The sequence below is a fragment of the Phaethon aethereus genome, assembly GCF_964289735.1.
Source record: "Phaethon aethereus genome assembly, chromosome: 3".
In the NCBI taxonomy this organism is placed as follows: domain Eukaryota; kingdom Metazoa; phylum Chordata; class Aves; order Phaethontiformes; family Phaethontidae; genus Phaethon; species Phaethon aethereus.
Genome location: NC_138576.1, coordinates 123,738,390 through 123,752,582, shown reverse-complemented (window position 1 = coordinate 123,752,582; position 14,193 = coordinate 123,738,390). Strand labels below are relative to the sequence as shown.

Below are 14,193 nucleotides of genomic sequence, written 5' to 3'. Positions count from 1 at the left end.
TCCTCCTCCTCACCCCCACAAAATGGAATTGATCATTGCACAGCTATTTTACTGGGGTTTGTCCCTCTTTTGGGAACAACAGCTAACCTTTAGGAGCAAACTCTGTGTGCACTGGTAAACAGTAAATTGTGATGGCCACTGGTGCCAATACTGAAAAAGAGGAAGTTGAATAATTCTTAAATATACTTTAATATTCTTGCTCTGTTTAGAAGGGGGGGGGAGCTTACGCAATCACTTCCATCCTCTGGGGAGGAAAAGGCTGAATTTGGTACTTCCCTTGTCAGAACTTCTCATCGTTGCATACGCTAATAAAAAGATTAAGCCTCTGCCTTGTGACTCGTTCCAGAGGGACTCGGCAAATGACAAGGGCAGGGCTCTGGGCCGCTGGATGGCTGAGGAGGCAAGGCCAACTTCAGCCCGCTGGCTAGAGCAGCTGCACTGGGGCTGGCAGGTAAGAAGCTGCATCGTGCAATCTTCAAGGTGCAGCGGAAAGCGTAACCTTGTACGATTTCTAGCTTGGCAGAGAGCTGATGGGCGATATTAACTCTTGCTGTGCAGGTGTGTCAGCTGGTGTAAGAACAAGTGTTGTTTCTGTGGAAAGGCAAATGGCTTCATCAGCAAAATTGCTTGGAGATGCCAGGCTCAGGCTCAGGCCCTGAGCTGGTTTCTGTTACTCACTCCTGTGCTTCAGGTGTACGAGCGCTAGCTGGCTGTCATTTGCTCCTATTAGCAATGCAGAAATAGCTGCTCCCAAAGCTGTCCTTCCCCCCATGACATGAATATATTGGCGTTAAGGCACGGTCAGCGCCTTTTCGCTAGCCGCCGCTACGTAAGGTGGGCCCTTTCCATGCGGAGGTGCAGAGGCTTTGATGTGGCTGTGTTCGGCTCGAGTTGAACCGAACCCAGATTTGACAGGTTCAATTAGCTGTAGGTATAGCAAAGCTGAGGGTGCTAGCGGGAGTAATTTTAATTTTCTTTTTTTAAAAAGCTCCTATGTTTAAATGGCAGCTCAGGAAGCACACGTTTTTCTGTTCTTAGATGAGTAAGGATCCGAAGAACAAACACACGCTAGCAGCGGGAAACTTCTGACTAAAGAGAATGTATCTTCCCAAAGTACAGTAAACTGTGAGCTGGCAAAGTGTAATTTCCACAAAAATAAATGTGCCTTGGTGGTATTCTAATGGGAAAGCCTTAAACCTCATGTTTCTAGTTATTTTCATGACAATGGAATAACACACCATATAGCAACCCCCAGCTTGGTGGTGGTTCTGGGCTTTGGAAGACTGTTTTTGTTTCACGTTCACCCATGTAAATTTTGAAGCTACCACTGAGATAAGAGGATATAATTTTAAAATATCATTACAGTCATTTCCCAGAATTCTCTTCCCTCCCCCTTGTACAACTTGTGTGGCTCTAACTGTATAACACTGTCAGGTAGCGCTGAAATTGGGCTATATGGGGAAAATAGGTTGTGTGTGGAGCAACCCTGCAGTAACAAAATGTCAGCGTGGTCAGCCCAGTACTTCGTAGCACAGGCAAGGCTGGAAAGAAACGAATGCTGAGCTCAAGGCTGCGGCAAGTTTTGAAGCTTAAGGAACCCAGGTTTTGCTCTACAGTGAGTCTTCAGAGGTCTAAACACCTTCGTCACTATATTAAAGTCTGTAATTAGAATTTACCTGGGTAGATTCTGAAGTAGCCTGTCAAATACCTGTTCCCAGGGCTAGCAAAAGCCCTTTTTTTTTTTTTTTTTTTGGCATTTGCTTAATAGAAGGCAGACTCGGATTTATTCCTACAAATTCAGGTATGTGTTTCAGACATTTAGAAGCGGTAGTTGGTTTCTCTGTATGTCACTGAATTTGAGACCTAGGTGAACACAGACTTCAGGGAGATGATGGCTAATTCAACATTAAAAGTACGGAGAAGCATTCCGTTAACAGCCTGACTTTGTGCTTCTGAGGCAGGTGGAAGATTCTGTTATCTTTAAGTAAGTGGCTTTTTTAGACAGGAGGTGTTTGCTTTATCGCAGATTGTAGTAGTCGGGGAACAAAGGGAAGTAAATCCTCGTGGGATTTGTTTGATGAGGAATTATTGGAGCGGTCAGATGAAGCTAATCTTGTTGACTTCCCATTCAGCAATTCTCTGGTACTGAAGGTATGTGGCATGGGCTTGTGAAGAGTACGAGCAGTAACCCTGTCCCCGGGGGTGTAGCGGCAGGTTAGAAATCTCCTCCTAAAGGGAGACAGAAATAAAAAGTAACACTAAATAGGTTTTTGTCAATTTTTTTAGACAGCTGTAAAGAAGGTACAGAACAGAGTATTGTCTTGCTACCAGATTTTTTAAGTGGCCATTATATTCATATTGCAGCAATCTGTATTTACTACAAAAAACAGGTGCAAAGGCCTAACCTTGCAGCTTGACCCTATTTCATAATATTTTTAAATTGCATTCAGTTTGTTACACACCGTTAATTGTTCCTCCAGATTTGTCCTAGCCCCTTACCACAGCAAAGCTGCAGCTCTGTCGGGGAAGTGCTACCACCAGGCTGTCGGGCAGCTGCCCCGTACTCCTCCATGCAGCCCCTCTGGGGTGGGAGGGGCTGCAGGAGTGAGGCAGTAGAAGCCGTTGTGTTGAATATTTTTAAGAGCTTATTTTATGCTTTACGCAGCACTTTTTTGCCCATTAGAAATCAGTGTGATCTATGGATCCCTTCCCATCGAGGTCAGCAGTTTGTATCCTGCCTAGCTACGTAGATTCGGTTACTATCTGGTGGGAGCGCGGTGGCCGATGCCAAGTAAACTCGTTGCACAATTCCAGGCGCATCCTTCATCTTCTCAGACGCAGGCAGAGGTATGTTAAGCCAAAAGGCCCCGAGAACGAGGGACATGCTGCTTTCACACCCCTTTAAGCTGCTGCCGAGCCAGAGGGGGGAACGTCTTCACCATCTAACAAAAAACACGGCCTCCACCACCATCAGTGGCAGGTCTTGGAAACGTAAACTGGCACCTGCCACTGTTTCTGCACAGCTAACTAGGCAGGAGGGCCTCCAAGCTCAATAATCTCCAGGCTCTTTTCTGTTTTCATACAAAAAATTTAATAAATATTACTTTTCAAGATTTATTGCCAGGAACAACACATCAAAGATGCATTTTCATATAACACTAATATCACAATACAAGGTATCTTCATGATCTCAATGGTTAACCACCGAGATGACTATGTTTATAAGCCTTTTGATCTTAAACGTCGTAATAGCACTTTGATTTCCTCACTTGTTAAGGCGGGCAGTGTAATCTATGGCAAACCTACACAGTGATCTTACTGGACATTCTACTGTTCAAGTATTCAACGACTAGCTTATTAGAATACTCCCTAAATGCAGTAGATTACAAAAAAGTCAAATCTACAAGTGGTTCAGTATTACATATTCATGGTGAGAAAAAAAAAAATCAGAATTTACAAAATAAGATTGCTGTGTTTCCCACTTCACACGCTAATTTGATATTTTAATTACATGCAACCACTCACATTTCATCTACATAAAGTAATAGCTCAGTTTTGTTCCCTTAAACTGCTTCTTAGCAGATTATCTGCCTGTCACTCGGTTTTCAAGTCTAAAGCAGCAAAAAAAATTTCCTAGTCTAATTATCTAAACTGCCTCAGTCAGTACTTACAAAGAGTCTTAAAGTGGTACTATGGAAGGTGTTTCAAACGTTTGACATTGTACAAAAAACCAGCATCAAGGCATGAAAGCCCATCCTATTAAAAATAAACTATTTTAGAACACCTTAGTTTTGGCATATAGGCAACATGTAACAAGAAAATAAATTCAAAATAGAGAAGCCACAAGCTTACAATGCTATCAAAAACCTTCAACTCTAAACACATACATATAAATAAAAAGGAATGATATTTTAAGGCTCTTGATTATTAAGTTAATAAATCAAATATACACAGTGATTAATAAAAAAGAATTATTTACATATCTATACAAACTTCTATTTTTGACACATTTTTCCTCTTTAAATTCTTCATTTACCAGCAACTGCTGACAAGTTCCCCCCACCCGCCCCCAACAAAAATACAATAAAAAAATAAATAATAAACTTATTTTTGATAGTTGCTGTGGTTCCGAGCTGCAAAGGCACTTTCAAATACAGAACTAGTTGTACGTCACCATAAAACCAATATACAAAAAACTCAAATTCAATAAATATAAATAAAATGTAATATTCTAGAGAAACTGTATAAATGGGGACATCTGGCAGCAAAAAAAAAAAAATTAACACTAAGGAAGAGCAATAAGGCTACGTGATACCTTATGAAACGTTTCCATGCTGTATCAGCTACAGCTGAATTTACACGAGGGCACTTTTGACTAGTTTTGCATAGATGTGAAATGCAGCACTTGGTATTCCAGCCAACCACAGCAACTATCATTGCCAGTGTAAGCCAGCTTGTCAAAACTTAAATTAACACAGGGATTCTAAGTAAATAATAGCCTTAGACTCAAATATTACACAACAGTTTAAGAACTACAAGCTCTCGAGTGCCTTTATAATGCTATTTAAAGGCCCTGCATGGCAGCACCCCACTGTCTGCTATACAATGTACTCCATTCGATTTAGGCTTTGTGCACTTTCCAAGTCTCTGTTGTCTTGTTTGTTTGTCCAGTTCGGGTGTTTTGTAGGTGTGCTGTTGGGGGGCTTTTCATCTCTGTCTACCAAAGTGTACGCTGGCTGCTTGGCAAAGCGGGCCTTCTGCTGGTGTTTGTCCATGTCGTCTTCCTCCACCTCGGAGTTGTGTGTCCTTATTTTGGCGATTTTAGAGTTTTTGTTTTCGTAGTCTTTAATTGGGACAGTATTTGTGCCGTGTTTCTCAATGGGGTTTTTTATCTGATTCAGCTGCTCCCTTACGTTGTTGGTAGTGTTGTCATCGGACGCCGTGTGAGTATGGCTGCTCTGCTTTCTGCGCTTTCGAATGCACCAATAAAACACGGTTACCAGGCAACAGATCCAGGCTACTGTTAGGACCGAGCTCAGTAATGGCACCAAGAAATCTGGAAGAGATACGAGAGCAGTTAACCCCTGCTGCGAACCAAGCACTCCAGGCCAGGCTTTCTACAACGAAAACAAGTGTCGGTTCTTAAGCCTTACTTTTTCACTGGGGCCCAGGCGGCAGCATAAGGATAATCTCTGCTCTTTTTGAATAGAGGGTGTTTAAAGTGAGTTTAGGACATGGGAGCACTGCCTGCTGGCCCCGGTGGAAAGCGTCTTCCTCTTACACGGAGGGCTAAGTCCTCACAGGCAGCAGGAACCCAGGCTTCCTTACCCTGCCCTGCCGCGGCTGCTGGTTCAGAGGGAGCTTCTCCTGGCCAGACGGCAACTGGCTCCATCACCACTATGGCCGTTTCTCCCTCCGCTGGTGGCCGCCAGTAAGCCGGCAGGGCATGCCTGGCCCCGTGCAGCCAGCCAGGAAGGGACACTTCTGACAACATTTAAGTCATCACACCTGGACAGGGGCATTGCCAGGTAACTACAGGGGAGCTTTCAGAGCCAGCCAGTTGTTTGCTTCTTCCTTATTTCTCCATAAGGGGTGCAAAAGACTAGCAGCCCTTTGAACAGGTTAGGCCACCTATTTAGAGCATTTTCAGAACTTTTACAAATTTTTTTTTTAAGAAGTGGTAAGCTCCTGGTGCAAAGCCTATTTATCGTTCCCAGTTAACAGAGGCAGAGATGCTCAGGCTCACTACAAATCTCCAAAGCGACAAAAACCTCACCCACGTTGAAAGGTAATTCTAGTCAGGGCAAGCGTGCGAGGTTTCGGAGACAAGGAAGAGCTTACCTGTTTTGTTTTTAACCGGTCGCCGTTGTACTCTGACTTCCGCGACTGCAGCAATTAGCGTGCTGTTACCATCGCGCTTACTGACAAGGTCAATAATCTTATCTGTGATGTCTTTGATTGGGTTTTCATCTTCCCCTATATCTTCTGCAGACTACAGAAGAAGAAGTCGTACAATTAATGCCAAATGCCAGATCAGATGCGTGGGTAATGCGCTATTTATAAACTTTCACAATCAGTTAAGGCCCTCTGTACTTTTAATACTTAACGAAAACGGAAACAAGCAAAAAGCCCAACTAAGGGCAGAAAGTAATAATGCAGAATTTCTGTCCCCACCTTTAAGAACATGACAAAAAACCCAAACCAACCAACCCAAAAGCAGTGCTCAAGAGAGTGCTCAAAAAACGTTTTACTGCCCCATTACGGTTGCTACCAGATGGTAGCTTTCAAGTACACACATGTAACCAGGATTTCTTCCCTGTTCCTGAAGGGAATGGGGATGGAAACTAAGCCACAAGAAATGTTGACAAAGCCAGGAATTACGATTTTTATGAAATGCACATGTTACACACATATCCAAGCAATTAACTACTAAGACATTTAAAAATATTCCAGGAAGACTTACAATAGCAACATGTATTTCATTATTTGCCAAGTGTGAAGGCTCACAGGTAATATAGATGGAATATTCAACAGAAACATTCTTCAGAATATTCAGATTCCTCAACTCACTGCAAATGTGCTCTGTGGTAAGTCCCTGGAGGATACAAAAAAAGGTGGTTTTTTTTTTTTTTAAACATACATATATATGTGTGCACATGAACACACAGATGTAAGAAATATTTTTTTTTCCCCCAAAACAAGAGTTTGCCAGGGAAGAAGAGGTGGAATTCCCTCCAAAACAGCTTTTGTTCTTCTCTGGGCACAAAAGCATTTAGGGTTGAAATCTGTATTAATCCTTCTATACCTTCTCTTTTCTTCCATAGTAAGGGAGCGTCAGCCTTCTACCAAGTCAGAAATAGTTGTTTCGTGCTCTGGGAAGCAAGCGTGTGCATGCCACAGCACGGTGAGCTGCGGCCTGCTACTTACCGGTGCCATCATTTCTTTATTAAAGGTAAAGGTGATGTTGGCACAGTTGTCTTGGTAGTAAGAATCAGAATTGCATTTGGTCTTCACAGGCTGCTGATTCGAAGGCCAGCATTCACCCACTGCAGCACAAGGGTGAGTGAAACAGTGGTCTTCTCTGACAGGAACACAAGCGTGTCCAGCTGGGCATTCGTTATGGCCTTTGGCATGTAAGACACAAGGTCGGGGACCACACCAAACCTAGAAGAGAATGAATACCAGTAAGTAATCACTGGTGACAGGACAGAGGAGAGCGTAACCCAAAACACAGCGCAGCTGTACCTTAGAACAGGTGACTTTTCCATTCAAGCACTGACAGGTATTACAGTCATCATCCCACTTAGCCCCATCTGGCATTACTCGAACACTGGTGATACAAGGCCTTCCTGTAACTGAAGAGAAATTGAACAGAATTATAAACTTAAAATAGGGAAATAAAGTGCAAACACCCCCCCACACCACCCTTCCCTTAAGTTCATCTAAGCTTAGTGATACATTCACTTCTTCAGTAAAGAAAGGTAACTTGCTTTAAAACCACACAAATAACGCCCCTCAAAACACCCATACAACCACAAACCTGTTAACATGCAATTAGACAGATCTTGCTACAAGTATTACGACAGGCTATGACATCTGGAATACCTTCCTGGCATCCTGGACCACTACGACCCGGTGGGCAAATGCAGCGGTACCCATTAATTTCATCTATGCACGTAGCTCCAAAGGCACAGGGTGAGGACTGACATTCATTGATATCTAGGGTGGGAAAAAGAGGAGATAAAAACGTTGCTCTATAGGATCCTTTTATTTTGTCAGAAAAATCACGCGAGACATTTGCCTGCTGGAACTTTATGTTCATTTTCTAGTGTCTACTCGGAGCTAGATTCTTGTTAGCAGCACCGGTATAATCTCAGAGCAAGTTCTTTGAAGTCTCTGCTGTGTGGCACTAACAAAGATCAAAACCTGACCCCTACGGCTACTTCAGCTTTTCAAGGGCACGGACACATTCCTTCTCACACAAACACACTTCCTCTCCTTTGACATACTCCAGGTTTTGTCCCCCGACAAGGTTCTTCAACTGATGACAACGTGAAGCCCCTTCCCAGCTGTATTACTACTATGAAACTTCCATTTCCATGGCTGTTATTAAAAAAAGTGTTAGTGTCCTCCACCTGTAATTATTATTAAATTACAGGGAAGTGCATACATCACCTCAGGGCCTGTAGGTGGATTATTAACTGACAAGTTTTTTGGCTGGCACGCTTTCATCTCGAGCACAAACCTCTGCCCCACAAACACATTCTAACTGGGAAGACTATCCTGAAGGGCATTTTGCCCACTCGGCTGAACCAAGAGGTTTCAGCTCCAGCTGAAGAGACTTGACGATTTCTTTCATTATCAGTGCAATTCCTGCACTCCCCGCATCTGCTACAGATCTGGGTACAGATACGGAAGACATAGGATGTCTATCATTAATCTGATCTAACACTTAATTAAGATGATTGTCTCACAACAAGATTCAAGCGAGACGAACATCAAGGTAGAGTGCCACTGAAACACTTACTGATCCTGCAGTCAGGCCCTGCGAAGCCTGGAGCACATTCACAGCGGTACCAGTTGTCTCCATCCACACAAGTGCCGCTGTTATAACTATAAAGAAAAGTCATTATACACGTTAAAAAAACCTGCTACAGATAAAAAGAACCTAGAATACTGAAACAACCAAAAAAGCAAAGGGTGGAAGACAAACATATTAAACTTACCAAGGATGAGGACTGCAGTCATTTGTGTCTGCAAAGCAATGACAAGACGACGTTAAACATGCAGACTTTGGCCGATACAACTCTACTGTCAGCAAAGAAGGATCAAACTTCCCCTAATGCCCAAGTTACACTTAGCTCAACATTAACAAAAATATGCTGAAATTCTCTCCTAAATTGATTCCAGGCTTCTACCACAAAATTTGTTAACTACATTGTGGAACACATGTACACAGGAAGAGATTGTTGTAAAGAATCTAACGGGGGGGAAAAAAAAGAGTGGAAGCAGACAGAGCTGCTCTTAGAAGAAGAATGCGGGAGAAAACAAGACAACATCTGTCTCCACTTAGCTCATTTGCAACTTTCTCATGCCCAGGTCAAGGCTCTATCACAGAAAGTCATTAAAAACAAAGATTCAGGTGATGCTAAAGCCTACATCAAACAAGCTTTCCCTTCTGGTTTTAATCTGGACTCCAAGGGTGACAGGATGAGCTAATGTTCTCATCATGCAACACTCTGGAAAAGTTCAAGCAGAGACAGCTTACTCTGGGTGCACGTGGGTCCTTCCCAGCCTTCCTTGCAGACACACGAAAAAGAATCCCCACTGACTACACAGGTACCACCGTTGTGACAGGGGTTTGGCAGGCAGCTGCTGTTCCTTGCTGTAACAGAAACAAGGTTTGCCGCTAAGTTGTTAGAAAGCCGTCAAAACTGAGCCAAGAGGAAAAACTGAGGTCACAGGTTCAGTGCTGCGTCTGCTTCCCGGTGATCATGCAGGGTATTTACCTATATTACAAGTGGCTCCTTCCCATCCTGCAGGACACATGCACTTGAAAGTGTCCCCCTCATCATAACATGTTCCTCCATTGTTACACGTTGCCTCATCGCACTGGCTGTCACCTGCGAAGAACACAAACCATCCTTAGTAACAGTGCTTTCTTCATGCAACGCGACAAGTTTAAGCAGCCTAACAGAACACGCCTGTTGTGTTTTCGAAATGCTGAACTTACGCGAGTGGCAAGTTTTTCCTTTCCACCCATTTTTGCATTCACAGAAGAAGTCGTTGACCAAGTCTCGGCAAGTTCCTCCATTGTGGCAAGGGTTCTTACTGCAGTCATTAATATCTAGATATGTTAAGGAGAGAAACGCACTAAGCAATGTTTACAGAATTGACTAACAATGTCTGAAAGGTGCATGTCCCATCCCTAATTTTGGCCTGTGTATCAAAATCACGGAGTGAACACTTAAGACAGTATTTTAAAGCTTTAAGCGCTGTCACAGAGATGAAGAATATTCTATCACCTTCCTCCAGCTTGTTTTCTTTTTGTTTGTCATCTTGCTTCAGTAAACAGGAAGTGAAAAGGCCTACCACATAAACGATCCTGTCAGTCAGAGGATAGGAGTTGAGTGCTCACTCCTCTTCCGTTCCCAAGACTGACAAAATACAGGTGTGATATGCAGTGTGCGTACTAATGCTAAGGGACTTCTTACAGCAAGTTATCCACAGGGTAGAGCAGAAAACTGAACAGCAGGAGAGCCAGGCTCTACTCCCAGTTCAGCTTCATAACTCAGGTTTAGTTCTGATAAGAAAGCCCAGGACTCAGTGGAAAAAAGAGAGGACACCTTGTCTGCCGTGGCCTTTGAAGCAGAATTTATGTTGAATTGGCATTGGTCACTATTGTCTTAAAGACAGCACCAACCATTCCTTCCTGATGTTTTTCTGAGAGATCTTTCTGTGTGCTGAAGAACAGTGAACTTACTTGTTTCACAATATGTTCCTTCCCATCCATCACTACAAATACATTTGTAGGAGTTAATGCCATCAATACACGTGCCACCGTTCTTACAGGGGTTGCTCTCACAGTCATTAATATCTGCAACGGTTTGGAGGAAGAGGGGAGGGGAAGAAAAAGGAAAAACAAAACAAAAAAAATCAAACTAGAAGTACAGTCACTAGAAGTCATCTTCTTATTGCAGCCTCTTTGGTGCTGCTTCCATTTCTAAGCCCCTTTTGAGAGAAAGGGTTATGAAGCAAGATGAGAAATAGCTGAAAAACAGTGCACAAAGTGATGAGCCTGTCACTCAGAAGTTACTATTTAAAAAAAAAAAAAATCAGGAGTCCTTAAGATCCATGTTAAACCCCGCTATTAACTGCCTCAGACCTTGTATACATAAGGTTTTTAAAAAACATACAATTCAAGGCCAGAAGGTTCATTACAGTGAACTTTCCCCAAGGCCTAGCAAATTCCAATCTGCCTCGCCCAAGCGGGATATGAAAACTTAAAGCAGTTCCAAGGTTCACTGTGTTACAAGAAAGCAGTCTGGGAGGAAAGGATGCAATCGTTTTCCAAAAAGAGTAGGGGATGGTTAAATATATTAGCCTTTTGGCTCTTACTCTCATGACAGTAGGTGCCAGTGAATCCTTTGTTGCATTCACAGGTGAATTTTCCACCTGCTTGGCTCTTGCATTTTCCATGAGGACCACAGACATTTGACGAAATATAACGAACCCCCTCTGGTGTGCTGTTAGAAGCTACTGCCACAGTACAGCTGTCAATTACTGTAGAAAAAAAAAGCAGAGACCTGTGTGAGGATTGCCCGTTCCATCCGATTTCTTAAGCTAAGAGCAACTTTTTAATTTCCAGTGATGGATATTTAAAAGACACGCATATCATAGAATCATTTAGGTTGGAAAAGACCTGTAAGATCGTCGAGTCCAACCATAAACCTAACAGCATTAAATATGCTTGCTGCTTTAAAATAAAGAGACTATACTAAGTGTTTGTGCATAAAATAATCACAGCCTCTTATCTGAAGATCGCTGGACCACATCCGGGGCCTGGAATAAATTCCGCAAAGCAGGCTATTTGCTACATGTGTTTTCTGTCCGCACTGACATAACACGGTCTTTCAAAGCACTGACATTTACAGCTAGTACTCATCTTCTCGTACAAATAGAGGCACGAGGCACAAGGTCTTTGCACAACGACCACTCCAGCGACTACACTACTGGAGCTGCGTTATGGCTCCATCCAGGGGAGGGGCAAAACTACCGCCAGTCATTCCCATTCGCCCGCAAGGTAACGCAAACCTTCACAAGGAGTTGTGCGGCAGTGATCTTTCAGGTGGGAGCAGTTCTTCCCTTCGTAATCTTCAGGGCAGTTACAGAAATAGTCCATAGCAAGATTGAAGCACTGGGCACCGTTCTGGCATGGATTTGGCTCACAATAATCTACGTCTAGCTGTAAGTAGTGCAGAGAGAGGAAAGGGAAATAAAAATGAGGGAAAAACAGAAAAGGCGGCAGGGAAGGCTGCGTGAAACAGAAGTTTTGTCATAGCTTTCCCTCACTATGGCAGGCAGACATTGCGGAATCTGGCCTTTTTATCTGCTGCCTCAATGAATAGTTCATAACGCACAGCGTTTAGTTAGACTTGCAACTATTTCAGCAGACAGCACTCTTGATATTAAACAGACACCGAAAGTTAATAGCACGCAACAAAACCTGCCGCGCAAACACTTGTGGTCTGTTTAACAGAAAGAATCCTCGGCAGCCCGTGAGGGTTTTTGTTGGTTTCTCCGGCACCGCCCCCCTGCCCCCGATATATATTAATCAAGCACTTTCTTGGCAGACTGTCCAACTTTATACTCTGGTTCACTGGATGCAAGGCATTCAGTGTGCTGGTATCCAGAGCGCTGGTAGAAGCGCCACTGGCTGCAAGTCTGCCTTTTCATCCACGCTTCTTACCTGACAGAGGTTTCCTGAGAAACCAGCGGGACACAGACATTGGAATCCATTGATTTCATCCTGGCAATGACCCCCATTCATGCAAGGGTTACTTGCACATTCATTGATGTCTTTCTCACAGTGATCTCCTGCATAGCCAGGTGAACAGATACACCGATAACCATTAACCAAGTCCTGGGAAGGAACAAGAAAGTTTAGAGTTAAGGTTTTTTCCTCCCTTTTGACACATTTGTATTAAAGGAAAAAAAAAAAAAAAAAAAAGAAAAAAAACAGAAGAAAGCAGAAAGAAAGAAGACACTCCAAAAAAAAAAAAAGTCCTCTTACTATGCCTAATACCACCATAAGAAACTATCTCAAATTAAAACAAGGCATGAATATTTAGGGGGAAAAACTTACATTCTTAATTTCCACACAGGATAACTTAATCCACATTTTGCAGTGGAGGACCTACGTACATTTACAGTAGGTAGTTTGCACAACAACCAGCTCATTCACTGGTGACACTGGCAGTAAAAATGAGTCATTTATTGCAGTTGCATTTTTTGCCCTTGCTGTTCTACACACATACCCCGACGTGCTGCAGCATGACATCGCCCCTCCGCACAGCTCAAAGAAATGACAATTTATACCAGCAAACTGCTGTTTTCCACACTGTTTGTGTTTAGACTCAAGTTTTTTTAGTTACTCTTGCAAATCTCAGGAAAACCAAATTAAGGATGGCTCACCCGACACGATCCTCCATTCTGACATTGTCCACGACAGTCATTAATATCTGTAATAAAATTACTGTGGTCAGAAGGCAAAAATATATTTACGCTAGATGCAGAGATCAAGTCGCTCTAAAACTGCGGCTAGATAAACCTTTTGTCAAGTTTCCTGCACGTCTTCCTCGAGATAAGGTTACTATAAGGGGTGGGAACCTTTTGCGATTCTTCTACTAGAGGCTGTGAAACTTCACATCATTGTTTTAGTCACTTTATCAGAATATAGCTATGTTACGGACTAATGAGTTTGATAAAACTGTGTATTTTCATTCCATGCCAACTACTCCCTTTCTGAAAACATCAGCTGCTGGGACTCTGCCTGATGTTTAAATCTGAGCTTAGAACTCAGTGGCATACGTACATATACACACAAAAGCAGCCTTTAATAAACCCGAGGATATAGACACTTACTTATATCACAGTTGTGGCCAGACCAGCCAGTAATGCAATCACAATAGTAGCTGCCAATCAAGTTCCTGCAGGAGTTGGCATTGACACAGGGTTTGCCCTCACATTCATTCGCATCTAAAAAAACAACATGAATGGCCAAATGCAAGGCTTGTAGGGCAGGGGAGAGAAAAAAGAAAAGCCTACAGCCGGTTTGCACAGCAATAATCAGCGGTTCGTTCAGAGCTCAGAGGAACTTGTAATATACAGCATGGGTTAGTGCGACTTGGATGAACAAGAGTCAATCATACATCAGTCTCTGAAGTCCCTTTCAATTTCTCCACAATTAGAACGTACAGGTTACGCTAATTATTTGATAATTACCCAGCCACTCATTAAGAGCAACTTCTTCCCCCCTCCCCCCCGCCATTTCAACCAAGCATGTTGAAGGATGAGAGCTGCAGCCTCGTCGTTGGGATTAGTGTGTTGTGTAAAGAATGCAGACAGCTCATTCTTCGTGAGATCATCCACATTTTGGAACCCAGCTGTGAACTCCTTGGTCTGGAGGAGTTG

At 43.0% G+C, this 14,193-nt stretch overlaps 1 protein-coding gene across 1 annotated transcript in view; it reads right to left on the bottom strand.

Annotated features, from left to right (window-relative positions):
- Positions 1-4,598: 4,598 nt before the first annotated feature.
- The window catches only part of JAG1 (jagged canonical Notch ligand 1), a gene marked incomplete at its 3' end in the record, with an annotated part of 35,962 nt that continues 26,367 nt past the window's right edge, over positions 4,599-14,193 (bottom strand). Inside the window, exons 10-26 of the mRNA XM_081997956.1 lie at positions 13,645-13,758; positions 13,195-13,241; positions 12,470-12,643; positions 11,815-11,965; positions 11,119-11,283; positions 10,484-10,597; positions 9,734-9,847; positions 9,510-9,623; positions 9,269-9,385; positions 8,727-8,754; positions 8,528-8,613; positions 7,606-7,719; positions 7,246-7,355; positions 6,928-7,164; positions 6,464-6,595; positions 5,842-5,992; positions 4,599-5,056 (exon numbers count right to left, since the gene is read on the bottom strand). Coding sequence (XP_081854082.1) covers positions 4,599-5,056; positions 5,842-5,992; positions 6,464-6,595; positions 6,928-7,164; positions 7,246-7,355; positions 7,606-7,719; positions 8,528-8,613; positions 8,727-8,754; positions 9,269-9,385; positions 9,510-9,623; positions 9,734-9,847; positions 10,484-10,597; positions 11,119-11,283; positions 11,815-11,965; positions 12,470-12,643; positions 13,195-13,241; positions 13,645-13,758 — 2,426 coding nt within the window. The remainder of the gene's footprint in view (positions 5,057-5,841; positions 5,993-6,463; positions 6,596-6,927; positions 7,165-7,245; positions 7,356-7,605; positions 7,720-8,527; positions 8,614-8,726; positions 8,755-9,268; positions 9,386-9,509; positions 9,624-9,733; positions 9,848-10,483; positions 10,598-11,118; positions 11,284-11,814; positions 11,966-12,469; positions 12,644-13,194; positions 13,242-13,644; positions 13,759-14,193) is intronic.